Genomic DNA, 13,496 nt, shown 5'->3' with positions numbered 1-13,496 from the left:
ACTTTTTTGCAGTCCATGCTCAGTCCATGACTCCCTTGAACTTGGGCAAAGCTTGAGGTCTTCCCATGGGGCTTCGCGGGCTGGAGCAAGGTCCTCGGGGTTGGGCCCAGTTGGGGAAGAAGGCATCCATCCCCTCCTGCCCTCCTGGGCTCACCCCGTTGCCTGCCTCCGCCCTCCCCCAGGAGAGCCCCGTCCTCCACTAACGCGTGCTGTGCTTCCTCCCGCCGCCCCTCGCAGCACCAAAATGGGCCTCAAAGACCGCATCCGCCTCAACAACGCCCAGCGGCAGAGCGGCCGGGGGAGGCAGCACCTGATGCCCCCCATGCGGCGCTCCCCCAGCACCGAGAACGTCAACGAGGTGCCCAGCCCCACCAAGGTGCAGAAGAGCTGGAGCTTCAACGACCGCACCCGCTTCCGGGCCTCTCTGCGGCTCAAGCCACGGCCGCCGGCGGAGGGTAGGTGCTCGCCAGCGGTGCCGGTCACATCCCATTGCCAGCTATGGGCAGGGAGGAGCGGGGGCCATGAAACCCAGGAGGCCTGAATGCAAGCGGTCTCCGGAGTGGGGAGCTGGCTCCATCCCATCCTGGAGGGGGTCTTGGCTTGGGAGATGCCCAGGGCAGGAGGATCAGAGGATGTGGCAGAGGATGCAGGAGAGGAGCAGCTGATGGTGAGGGTGTTGGGGGGTCTTGACTAGAAGAGGGTGCATCCCCAGAGCCATGGGGGTGGGAACAGCAGGCTTGAGGGCACACGGGTGTGCAAGTTGCCCCCAGGTGCCCAGAGGGGGGTGGGGTGGGGTGGGATTGAGAGGCCTGGCAGAGCTGGTGGGAAGCCCATCGCTGTGTCAGCAGGAGGTACCCAGGAGCGCTGGCAGGTGATGGCACCTGACGGTCCCTGCGGTTGTGCCAGTATTTAGGTTGGATTTCCCTGGTTCCCACATATATTGGCCATAACCACAAGGCCCCGGGGTCTCTGCCCAGCAGCTGGGCCCAGGGGTTTAAAAGCCTGCGCAGAGGTCTGTTTTACATTTTGCCCCTTCCTTCCTGCTGTTGTGCATTTGAGTCTCTTTCCAATCTGAATGGTTCCCCCCAAAATGCACTCCCCCCACCCCACACACACCCTGCGTGTGACAAGGACCCTATGGGGCGGTTGTGCAGTTAGGGCACAAGCAGGCTGGAGGTCTCCACCATAGCTCACTGTGTGATCTGGGAAAGTCCCTGCACTGCTGTCTGCCTCAGTTTCCCCCTCTGGAAATTATCTGTCCAGGGAAGGGTGTGGGCACGGGCGATGTCATGAAAAGGCTCTGAGGTCACCGGTGACCCGGACAGGACCAGCCTTTCTCAGGATAAGCCAGCAAGGGAGCTGGGACCCAGGCTGGCACAGGGGGCAGAGGCTGCGGTCAGGTGAGCCCCAGCGAGGAGGCTGTGTGAAGCTGTAGATCTGAATGCAAGAGAGTGGGGTGTCCTCACTGCCATCCTGTGCTCTGCCATCAGCTGACTGCCCAGTGGAGGACGGCAGCGAGGAGAAGGGCCACCAGAGCGACCTGACCTTCGAGGACATCATGCCGGCAGTGAAGACGCTCATCAGGGCTGTCAGGTGCGTGCGTCTGTCCATCTGTCCTCCTGCACACCTTGTCACCCGCCCACCCCGGGCTACTAGCCCAGAGCAGAGAGACCTCAGTACTTGGGCATCTCAGGCCAGCCCGGGGAGCACCATGAAGGCGAGAGGCGTGGGGAGCAGGGACGTCACTGCACTAAATACTCAGAGTCAAAGCCCCCAGATGAGAGGAAGTCCCAATCAGGGAAATGACCCCGTTTCCTGCTCATCAGAGCACAGGTCTCAGAAACAGCAAACTTCCCCTCTCCAAATGAAGGCCATATTCAGCCCAGCCCAGGCCTCTTGCAAACCTAAACTGGGGCTTGTGCTCTGTGTAGGGGACTCTTTGCTTGTGCCCGTGCCAGTTCTCCTGAGCCTGCGATGAGCTTGGAGATCAGCAGTGAGAGGGGACCAAGGGAGAGGGGCTTGTCTAGATGGGAGACTTCTGCCTGGGGCACTTGCCCCAGCCCCTCGGTGCTGCCTTCTCCGTGCCGCTGACAGCCAGCCCCTGCCGGCTCTCGCTCCCTGGCTGCCTCATTAATTTACCAGCAGACAGGCTTTGTTTCGTGGTGAAGCTCTTGACACAAATAGGTCTGCGAAGCATCCCAGTGACAGCACGGGGAAGGATCCTGGCCATCTCCAGTTCACACCCCCAAGGAGGCAGCCGCAGGGAGCAGAGGTCGGACAGAGATGCCACTTTCATTGCCACTTGTTTTCCCGGATGAATTGTTTCGGTCCTCAAACCCAAGCGCGCATCCCAAAAGAAGCCTTGGCTGCTGCACCCACCACAAGCCATGCTCTGCCTGCCTCTCCCCAGCCATCCCAAGAGCCGTGGCACCTGAGAAGAGACCCCTCTGCCCCAAGCAGGTCCACCACTCGTGCCCACCATCTTTCCTCCCCTACCCATGGGGTGGCATCCCTAGGGGTGTCAGTGCCGAGGTAGCAGAAGAGCTGGGATAGGGGTGGGGAGGTAGGTTGAAAAGCCACCTTGCTTCCACTGGTTGCACTCTGATGGGGAAGTGGAGTGCAGTAGGAGCCGGGATATCTCATGAGAGCTGATGCCAGGACTCCTGGCTTCTCATCTGAGCTCTGGGAGGGCAGCAGGACCCTCATGATCAGGATGTGGGGGGTGTGAGGCACTCAGGACTTGGTTTTATATCCATTGGTAGGAGGAAAAGGAGATTTTTGTGGTTGGAGAATAGCAGGGGCTAGGATTTCAGAGCTCCTGGGTCCTTTGTAGATGCAAACCACTGTTTTTTCGAAGTGCAGCTACCCCGACCTAGACTTCTTGTTCTCCTGTGGTGTGCACAGGTTGGGCACTTGCCCACCCAGCAAACAGCACTGGTGCCTGCACGCTGGACCTAGGCAGAGACCTTGTCTGGAGTGAGGGCTCGCCTGTACTTAAATGGGGCAGCCGGCTGGGCGAGACCCCCCAGCAGAGATGCATCACACCCTGGCATAGCTGTGCCCCAGCTCCCTGGATGTAGTGAGCTCACCCTGCAGCCTCAGACCCCAATCTGTGGCCTGTGCCTACCGAACGAGGCTCATTAACTGGGGCCGCTTAGTGCAAGCTGGAGGAGAGCACGGCTCCAAGTCCCCAGTGCCTTGTACGCCAGCCCCGCTGCTCCGGCTCTGCTGACGGGGAGTTATGAAGTTATCCATCACTGCCCAGGACAGCCCTCGCTAACAAACCTTCCCCGCCAGCCTCTCTGCCTCTGCTATGTAAGCAGCATTGTGGCTAATTGCTTGACAAGGAGCAGGTGACTGAGGAGCAGCCGCTGGGAGGGGGGGAGCCAGGGGCTGGGCCCTTCCCTTCTCCTCCTCGCTGATTGAGGCTGATTCCAAGGGCAAGTTGCACTGATGGAAAATACAGCAGACAGGTTCTTCCCACTTTGGAGCCTGGATACAGCTAGCTAGTAAGGCATCTAGAGCAGTGCTTTTCAACCTTTTCACACTCGGGGTCACCCCTTAAGTCACAACTCGGCAGACTCAAGACACCCCGTCGGAAAATGCCAGCTCTTAGTTTTCACTCTAGTTTTGACAACAGAAAAATACCAGAGCAGTGCTTCTGTTGCAGAGAACTCGGGAAGAGCATGGCATGGCAGGGCAGGGGGGGTTAACACTGGGGATTCCCATTTGAAATCTCTGGGTTTATCTTTGCACACGTAACAGTGCTAACATTGCATGGCATCCTCAAAAGGATCTTGAGGAACCCCGTTTGGAAATCACTGCTCTAGACCCTCTCTGCTCCCCAATCACCTAGGACCTACAGCTGCCCTGGGCTCCCAGGACTCGGGCTCCAGGTTGTAAAGTCAGCACCGCTTCCCTGAGACAAGCAGCCAGGAGGGCAGGCTGCCAGCTTCTCTCCTGGGAGTCGCATGCACAGTCGGGCAGTGCGTACCGAGCAGGACGCAGCCTTGCAACCCACAGGGAGGGGGTGGCAGGAATAGCCCCGGGGGCACCCAGCCCGGTGCCCTGTCCCCAGAAGAGGGTTTAGAGATGGTGTTTGAAGCAGGACACATTCCCTGACAGACCCTCCCAGCTGCCAGCAATCAGATTTAAGGATGCCTTGAAAAGGAGGTTGTGTGTGGCAGCCCCTGGGAACCCATCCTCCATCACTGCGCCTGGCTCCTGGTCCTTACTTTGTCCTTGGTAGCAAGCCTGGGGACTGGGTCTGCACTGGGCCATGTCCCCTGCCACTCCCCAGCCACTCCAAAAGGCATGGTACCTGAGAAGAGACCCTCCTTCCCATCAGAGATCCACCCCTCAAGGCAGGATGGCTGGGATGAAGACCTTTCTGTTAACCACGGTCTCCCGGGGCAAACCCCTGAGCCAGAGGGGTGCTCTCACCAGGCAAGCGGCAAGTCGTGGGGTCCTCGGTGCTACCCATGGCTCACGCCTCCTGTGTTCCCCCCCAGGATCCTGAGGTTCCTGGTGGCAAAGAGGAAGTTCAAGGAGACCTTGAGGCCCTATGATGTCAAGGACGTCATTGAGCAATACTCAGCTGGGCACCTGGACATGCTGGGCCGCATCAAGAGCCTCCAGTCACGGTGAGAGCATCCCGCGTGGCCCTACGGGGCCCCTGCTGCGCACAACGATCCCGCGGGGAGAACTGTTCCCATCCCAGGGGTCCTGGCTGCCTTCCCGCAGCCTCTTCCCGTGCAGGACTTGGCTCTCATATGACCCGCTCCAGGGGGGTGGGAGGATGAGCTGGGAAATGGTGCAAAACTCAGCCGTCGGGAAGCTGTACCACTCCTTTGGGAAGTGGGGTAGCCGTTTCATCTCTCCATGCCCAGAGACTCTCTGGAGTTTGCTAGGGGCTTCCCTGTTGATGCCTACATCTAGGACCAGCACCAGGCTGATGGGTAGCAGGACAAATCCCCAAGACTGAGAGACTTGTGGCCTTTTACACTGGCAGCCTTAGGTTGGAACGGCCCTCTCCCCTGCCCTATCCCCAGTGACAGGGGCCAGGAGGCCAAGGACAATGACAATTAGCTGCTAATGCTCTGAGCCCGATGCCCACTTCCCTTGGGCCCTTTCCACAATGGCCACATGAAGTCTGTCTGTGTGGCATAGCGATTGGGGCACCGCCTGGCCGGCTTCCACTTCGCTAGCAGGGATCCTGCAGCGGTGGAGACGTGGCCGCCTGGGTTTCCAGCTGGGCTACCAGTGGCAGCACATGTCCTGGGCTGCGGGCAAGCAGGGCACCCTGGGCCATGCTGCATGCCATCTGCACTGCTCCGGCCTCAGCTACAGTCTGCCCTTCACACCACTGCATAGACTTACCCCGCGACATCTCAGAGTGCGTGATGCTGCAGCCCCGGGCAGAGTTGTGCCCGCAGGGGATGGGAAGGATCTTGCGTCCATGCATCATACAGCCGTGTGCATGGTGGGGGGCTGTGCATCTTGCTCGGCTCTGGTCCCTATTCAAGACCAGATGTGAAGCTGGAGGGCTGGCTGGTTCTGGCCCTGTCCAGCATAATCCCAAGCCTTTGAAAGTGAAGTAACCCCCTGCCCCCATGTGCTGGCTTCCCATGGACAGCGTGGATCAGATCATAGGGAGGGGAGCCATGCCGATCGACAAGAAGCTCCGGGAGAAGATGGAGAAGCCTGCGCTGGAGGCAGATGCGGTGGACGAGCTCAGTATGATGGGGCGTGTGGTCAAGGTGGAGAAGCAGGTACGGCCGGGGGCCGGGGTGGCATGCGCAGCACCTAGCGTGGCTTCCAAGAGCATGGCACAGCCCTGTGCACATGCCTGACTCCTGCTGCACCCCTTTGGAGGGAGGTGTCCGCTGGAGCGAGGTGTCTGTCTGTCCATCCAGTGGTGGGTGGAAGAACGTGGTCCACAGTCCTGTTACAACCACAGTACTTTTCTCCAGCAAGAGCAGGGTAGGAGCTAGGATGCCCGGGTTCTCTTCCTGCCTCAGGGGCAGCAAGGTTGAATAGAGAAGAGGTGGGGACTGAATCGGGCTCCTGATGCTGTATGTCCCAGCTGTCCCATGGTGGTTGTGCCCTAATGTCCCATCTCTCCGTCAGGCTCCCCATGATGTGGACCTGGTTCCTGCCTCCTGGGTCTGGCTCCTTTCTGCCTGCTCTCCTAGGAGCACAGGGCGGGCAGGGGTCTCCCGGCCTGCTTAGCCCAGTCCCCTCATGGCAGCTATGCCTTCAAGGAGTCCTCCAGGGGTGCTTTCATGTGGGACTTCAGCAGGGCTCGAACCCAGCCATCCAGAGCTTCTGTGCGGCCCCGTTGCCCCCTTGAATCTGGGGACCCCGTCCCCTGCAGCCCCAAGCTGAGGCTGAAATCCTCTTCCTCCCTCCCTGTTCCCCACCAGGTGCAGTCCATAGAGCACAAGCTGGACCTGCTCCTGGGCGTCTACACCCAGTGCCTACGGAAAGGCTCCACTAACTCCTTCAGCCTGACCGCCATGCCGATCCCTGCCCTCGACCCCGACATCACCTCCGACTACCACAGCCCCGTGGACCACGAGGACATCTCCATGTCCGCCCAGACCCTAAACATCTCCAGGTCGGCCAGCACCAACATGGACTGAGCGGGCTTCCTCGCACGGATGGGACAGCCCCAGACGGGGCAGAGCCGGGGCGAGGGGCAGCCCCCTTTCTGCAGACAGACGGGCGCTGCGTGGGCAGGCGAGAAAGCTGACCCCGGGCCCCGCCAGGCTCCGGACTCGCAGGGCGGGCTTGGGGCCTCCAGCCTCGTCGAACGGGTTCTCAACGCACCTTGATTTTACTTGAACAAGTCTTCCTTCCTGGACACGCGGGAATTATTAAGCCACTAGTATTCAGCTGAGGAGAGCCACGTGGCCACGCGGCAGCCACGACGGGGATGCAGCAGAGAGGACGATGCTTGTGGCTTCGCCGAGGGTTACCCCTGCTCCCTCAAAACCACCCCTAGCAAGAGGCACTCCAGTGACTTGCGCGGGGAGCTGAGATGCTCTTTGTTTTAAGCAACAGACTCCAGACTTCGGTCTTCCTGGGCAGCCTTCTCTTCCGAGGGAAATCCACCCCAGCCTGCTCCCAGACTGGTGCATTTTAACCCAGGCCTCGAAGATTGGGGAGGGGTCCCAAGCCACCCAGAACCAGCCCAGGCCCCTCGCGGTATCTCCCGCAGCCTCTCGGGCGGCCGTCGGAGTCTGGAGACCGTGGCCACCCCTGCGGCCAGGAGGTACCGCTGGCGATGAACCGTGGGACCTCGCCACCAGTCTTTTCCTTCCAAGCGGTGGCTTTGGCTGGAGGCTTCTGCCTGGAGCCAACCTCGGAGCCAGCTTTGAAACAGGGTAAAGTTTGGCCAGGAGCTTCTCAGCAGCGAGGTGAGCGGCTCTGACCTCTTCGCTGATGTCCTCAGCACCCCTCCGGCTCTGGGGGTCATCCCTGGAGCTGGAGCTTGGATCTCATCAACAGCTATGCAAGGCTAGGTAACCCTTTCCTTTCCAGTGCTAAACAAGGGGCATTGCGACTCAATTGAATGTGTTTTTTTTTCTTTTCTTTTCTTTCTATGTCTAGGAAGTAGCTGGGGCACGACCGGGTTCTCCCTGAGGAGGCCCGGTGAGTTTGTCCCCACCTTTCCTATCTCTTAGCTGGCAGGGGCACCGTCTCCTGCAGCCGTGACTGTAACTATAAGCACAGTGGAGCCTTCTGCACAGCAATGCACGCTCTGAGGGTAACCATATATGCAACAACGTTTGAATATGCAACCTTATATCCCGGCGGGGGTAGGGATGACTAGCCCGTCGGCCTTGGCAATACGCATCTATCTGTGTGTGGGTGCATGGTGTGAGTGGGTGAGCCCACGCCTGTCGGTGGCTGGGTTTCGCAGGACGATGGGATTCTGCTCCTGGTGGAAAGACTCCCATTGCCTGGGGGGCAGATCCGCGCGTCGGGCCGAGTACCGGCCTTGCTGCATGTGATGCGCGTGGAAATGCAGCTGGCTGGAGGTCCGTTGCTGGAGGAGGGTGTGCGTGTGTGTGTGTATGTGTGTATGTGCAGGCAGGAGAAGGAGTACTAACACTGTAGCATAGCTTTAGACCTTCTCTTCTCCACCGCCGTGGGGCTCCCAGCTCCCCCTCTGCTTGCAGACGCCTCGAAGTGGCATGTTGGGCACTGGTAGTGTAGCGTGCCCAGTACCTCTGTACCTCGCTCCCCCAGAGGTTGTTCCCCAGACTGGATTTCTCCTCCCACAGCTGGACACATGGCTTCACTTTTCAGTGGCCCAGCCCCAGTGCTTCACCCCTGCTGCCTCCGCCCATCCATCCTTCCCTGCTAGATTAAGACCCGTCACCACAGTATCTGGGGAGGAAATTGCTCCCAAAGGCCCCCTGATGCCCTGGTGCATCCTCCAGACTCATGAATATTTGCAGCATACCTTTTAGCTGATGGCTGCACGATTTTTCATTAGCTGCTCTGCTCCCCATCGGTGTCTGATTAGTCATTTAATCACGTGGCATCATTGTCCTGCCATGATTAGATGCCTGAAGTTTTTTAAAGTGGAGTGACCAGGGCCCTTGACTTGTTTTTCAGGTGGAGGAAGGGTCCCCATGCTCACAGCCACAGCTAGCAGCCCCCCAGGGCTCGGCATGGTACATTTGATGGGGAAAATGCTGGGGCGTCAGGTTTTATCAGCAGCCAGAGAGGCACACAGAGCTGTTCCCATGGGGGCTTTCCCCCCTCAAGGTCACAGACACTGTCGCTCAGAGAGCAGCTATGTGTGCACACGTACACGTGCACACAGCCCTACCTATATGTTCTTCCACTTTATCCCAACATGAGAATAACAGCTCCCCGCTTTGCTATTTGAATTATAGCTGGGCCTCTTCCAGCCCCAGAAAGGCAGCGAGGCAGGCGAACGGGGAAGCTGAGGCCCGGCGTGGGGAAGGGACAGGTCTGGAGCAGAGCTGAGAAGCAAGGTGTCCTGGCTCCCAGGCTTGTGCCCTCGGAGGTGGGATGTGATCCCAGTATGCGCGGGAGCTGGCTTCATCAGAGCGGGATCCTGAGCCCCTCTGAACCCAAATCCTGCTGGTCCCACCTGCAGCGCACCAGGTGGACACATCTGTGTGTATATGGGGGGCACGTACCTGCCATGACAGGCAGCCTGTGCCTGTGAGGGGTCTGTCCCGGGTGTCCGTGAGCTCCCTTCCCCAAGCAGTGAAGAGTTTTCCCAGGCAGCTTGTATGTGCGCCATACCCAGCCCTGCCCTGCCCATCCCCTTGGCACAGCTGGGGGCATCAGGTACTAGCCTCCATGGGCATCCCCCAGACCCCATAGCGAGGCTCTCCTTCCTGTCTCTGGGAGCTGGTGTGGGGAGCATCCTGGGGGAGCATCCTGAATGCGCATTTATGTGTAGCTGTTAAAGCAACCCCCACCCCTTTGCCGAGGGGGAAGGGGTGGGGGTTGCTTTAACAGCACCCAACCTTTGGCTCAGGGCCTGCCCCCTCCCAGGCTGACCTCCATCCCAGCCTGCGGTTGATGCCCGGAGGAGCACAGGCCACCAGGCAGCCTTGAGCCAGGCTTTTGGGCCAGCTCTGCCCTGGTGAAAAGACCCAGCTGAATCCTGGAGGTGCCCTGTGCACCCAGGACCATTGCAGCCTGTCTTCCCCTGCCCCGCACGCAGCCAGTGCCCCCAAAGCATGGCTGCCATAATAGGCGGGGGTCCAGCTTGCTGGGGTGTCCAGCTGCCTCCCTTACCCCCCTTACACTCCACCCTCCCTGGGCAGAGCTGGCAGCACTCTCCATCCCAGGGGCTGGCTCAGGTCCTATCCAGGTCTCCTTTCACCAAGGGGCACCCCTGGGTGCTCTGGATATTGAGGCCCTTGATGCAGAGCAGGTGCCCATGCTCCATGCAAAAGGATCTCTGTTCCCTTCACCTCCTGTTGGTCTCAGCGGGGGTGTCGGGGAGAGAGAAATCAATGCCCCCTTGTAGCTCCCACCAGCTCTGACAGCACCAGGGCGGGAGAGGCAGCCAGCGGGGAGCTGGGTTGAGAGGGGCAGGGGGAGGCCATCTGTTCAGCTGAGTCCTGCTTGCATTTCACGCCTAGGTAGTGCATGCTGCCTGCTCCCACCCCCAGGAGCGCCGACCAGAGCTGGTCTCACCCGAACCTCCTGCATGCTCATGCATGTGTTTGACTTCTGCACAGAGACCCTCGGCCCCGGCCCCGTCATGGCCCCCACTGTACACACGTGTCTCATGTGTCCAGGCGGGGCGGTGGCGGGAGAGGGGCAGGGGAGGGGGGCAGATTGCGGCGGCTTCGACCAAACGAGGAACAAAAACACAACAGCATCCCCCCCACCCCCCTCTGATGGATCCCCGATGAGCCTTGTTCCCCCGACGATGATAGTTACCTCACTTTATTAACTTATTAACTTATTTGTTTCATTAAAGTTTTAAGTAGACGGCGGCCTGCGTGTCCTGTTCTTCCTCCATCCCGGCGCAACCCAGGTGGGGGGCACAGGCTGCGGTAGGAGTGTTCATCACTCGGTGGGACGATATTCCTCGCGTCTCTGCTTCGTTCCCCCGTTAGGTGGCAATGTGGGCCCATAGCTGAGTCCCAGACAAGCTGCTGCAGCCCCAGGACCTGCCGGGAGGGAAATGCCCTGGTCCCTGGGTTGGGTGTCAAGCTGCTTGGGGAGCTCAGAGCCACTTCTGCCGCTGGGATAGGGAGCCTGTCTGTCCTGGGTCCCTGTCCCTGGGGTGGCGTGTGTGGCAAAGCCATGCCTGCCTACAGAGGTCTGCTGTCCCATCCAGGAGAGGGGCAAGTCGTGGTCAGAGCCCAGCCAGACCCAGCCAAGCTCAACGTTTCCACACAGCTTTTGGGTTCAGCAGGTCGGCCTTTCCCAAGGGCCAGCCGCCCACTCCCCGCTGGCTCTACCTGCCGGCAGGAGCGGGGAGAACCCAGCTCAGGCGTCCTGACTTGCTCCCCCGCTCACACGGCTAGGTGCAGAGGCATCTCCCATGCCGTATCACCATTAGCTGAAGATGCTGCCCACAGCTAGCCAGGAAGCCGCGGAGCCTGGAAAGGAGGAAGCATGTGCAATGGAGCCATTGTCCGGACCCTCGGAGCTCTGGGGCTGCTGCATGAGCAAGCGGTGGGGCCATGCTAAATTGGAGATGTCCCCAGCTGTGACATGACCCCCCTCCCCATGCTTCACAGCCGTGGGCAAGCACGCAGCCTTCCTTAGCAGGGCAGCGGAGATTCAGGTACGTGGGTCACCTGCCCTATCTTGCTTCAAGCGGGCAAGGCTGCTGGTGCCAGAGGAAAGGGGGTTGCCCAGGATTTTGGGCCAGGCTCTATTTGCAAGAGGCAGCCAGCTGCTGTTCCCACATGGGCACCCTTCCCTCGGGCACTGGCAGGTGCCATGTGGGCAGCACAGTCATGCCAGCTGGCTGGGATCGGGAGCACCTTGGCAAGGCTGACTGTATGGTTGTGGGGCCGGCAGGGGTGTGTGGGCTTTGTCAGTGTTGTTCAGGCCGTGGGCTCCAGGCAGGAGTGGAGAGCCGGGCATCAGGGCCTGTCAGAGGAGGTGGTAGCTGGAGGTTGCACCGTATCACAACACACATGGTGCATGTGGTGCTGCTCAGCTCTGCACTGTGTGCTGCTGAGTCCAGCCCAGCTGGGCCCTCCCCTGGGGCTGCTTTACAAGGAGGTCCTGTGTGGTGCCTGGGGCAGGGTGATGGGCACCATCTTCAGCCTTGGGGTGGGCAGGAACCTTTCAGGAGGTCTCACAGGGGTTTGCATAGTGATGGTCTTTGGCCAGAGGCTGGGGGTGGAGCTCAGGCCCCTCACCTGGCTGGCTCAAACTGGAGGCAGGGGCAGATCCTGTGATGGCAGGGCCCCGGGGCTTCCCAACCAGGCCAGGGCTCTGGAGGCTGGGTAGCTCCTGTCTGGATGCTTTCAGGCTTCCAGGTCATCCCCTTCCCCTGCCCACCCTTGGGCTTCTCTAGATGGGTGCATGCAGGCTGGCACGGCCCCGGTCCCAGGTTGCAGAGACTGTGTACCTCTGCCAGCTGCTCCGGAGGGGAGCTGGGTGCCTGGGTGGGAAGGCGCCAAGCAGGAGGCTGCCAGGAAGGACTGAACTTGAATTTTATATGTGTGTGTGTGTGTGTGCATGTGCATGCATATGTGGACACATAGATGTGCATGCTTGTGTGCGTGTGCATGCACACATACACACACATAGAAATGTGCGCGCACATATATGCATGCTTGTGTGTGTGCGTGTCAAGGGGCCCTGGACCCTAAGCAGCCATTATGGCTAACTTGCCCAGAGTCTAGCACAGGGGACAAGGCTCTGGCCATCCCATCAAGGCCTTTGGGGCTTATTTGGCCCATCTGTGGTACCAGCTTCTTGGGGAAAGACCCTGCCCCAGCCTTGCCTTGCAGATGTCCCCCACGTGCCTGCCCCTGCCTCCTGTAGATGACTCCTCCTTGCTTGGACACCTGCTCAGACCTGCTGCAAACTGCACCCCCAGCCCCAGGAGGTGGCACTGGCTGTGGTTAAATCAGGGCTGGATTCTCCAGAGGTAGCAAAGGTTTCTTTTCCTTTGCTTGCTCCAAAGACTCAGTCTGGATTGGGGAAGGGGAGATCTTTCCAGGCCATTCCCCTGCATTCCCTGGCAGCCTGTCCAGCCAGCGGGCACGTTCCCAGCTCTATTAGGAATGAGCCTGCAACGTGCCAAGCTCCTCGCTTTTCAGAGATCTTCCCTGCACTTGCTAAGAGATTCGTCCCCACATCCCAGGATCTGCACTTTGGTGACAATAGCAGCCTTTGTCTGCCACATCCCCCCAGGGACATGAACTCTGGCTGGTCTCTGGGAAGAGACAGAGGCTTTTTTCTGGCCGCAGGGAGAACATCTGGGCTGGCTGGTGCAATCCCCCTGGCTGATGGGAGGCCCCCGAGGTGCCTGGTCCTGGGGGAATCCTTGGCCCCACTTGCCAGGGGAGAGATGCATCCGTCCCTCTCATCTGCTTTGAAGGTGGCAAGATAATCCCGCGGATCCTGGTTTTTAAATCATGTTCTCAGTGCATTTGTAAGCCCAGCTGAGACAGAAGCAGAGCGGGGCTGGAGGGAGGCAGCCCCACAGGTCCCCTCGGGGCATTGTGTGGGATCGCACCAGCCCGGCAGCGTAAAGCAAGCTGCCTTGGCAGTGGAGTTGGAGGCGAAGGGCTGGTCCTGGGCTTTCATGAAGGTATACAGACCACCTCCTATGAACTCTGCTCCCTAGGGCATGGTTGCAAGGTGGGGGTGCTATCATTACAGCTGCTAGAGACACGGGCCCGTTCTCCCCAGACTCCCAGCTGGGGCTTGGAGCAGCCCTGCAGAGCGACTGCCCCCCGATGGTCCATCCCAGGCTGCTCCCCGTGCTGCTGGACCGGGCGGTTGGAAACGGCTGC

At 59.9% G+C, this 13,496-nt stretch overlaps 1 protein-coding gene across 2 annotated transcripts in view; it reads left to right on the top strand.

The window, feature by feature from the left end:
- KCNQ4 (potassium voltage-gated channel subfamily Q member 4) overlaps positions 1 to 10,502 on the top strand; it is a 70,152-nt gene extending 59,650 nt beyond the window's left edge. For both annotated transcript variants that reach the window (XM_059729593.1, XM_019487835.2), the window contains 5 exons: positions 238 to 455; positions 1,491 to 1,593; positions 4,512 to 4,643; positions 5,636 to 5,771; positions 6,426 to 10,502. In XM_059729593.1, coding sequence (XP_059585576.1) covers positions 238 to 455; positions 1,491 to 1,593; positions 4,512 to 4,643; positions 5,636 to 5,771; positions 6,426 to 6,644 — 808 coding nt within the window. In that variant the 3' untranslated portion in view covers positions 6,645 to 10,502. The remainder of the gene's footprint in view (positions 1 to 237; positions 456 to 1,490; positions 1,594 to 4,511; positions 4,644 to 5,635; positions 5,772 to 6,425) is intronic.
- The last annotated feature ends 2,994 nt before the right edge of the window (positions 10,503 to 13,496 follow it).

Source organism: Alligator mississippiensis, chromosome 6, assembly GCF_030867095.1.
Source record: "Alligator mississippiensis isolate rAllMis1 chromosome 6, rAllMis1, whole genome shotgun sequence".
NCBI lineage: Eukaryota > Metazoa > Chordata > Crocodylia > Alligatoridae > Alligator > Alligator mississippiensis.
Note: the sequence above shows the minus strand (reverse complement) of the source record. Positions and strands in the feature narration are given on the sequence as shown.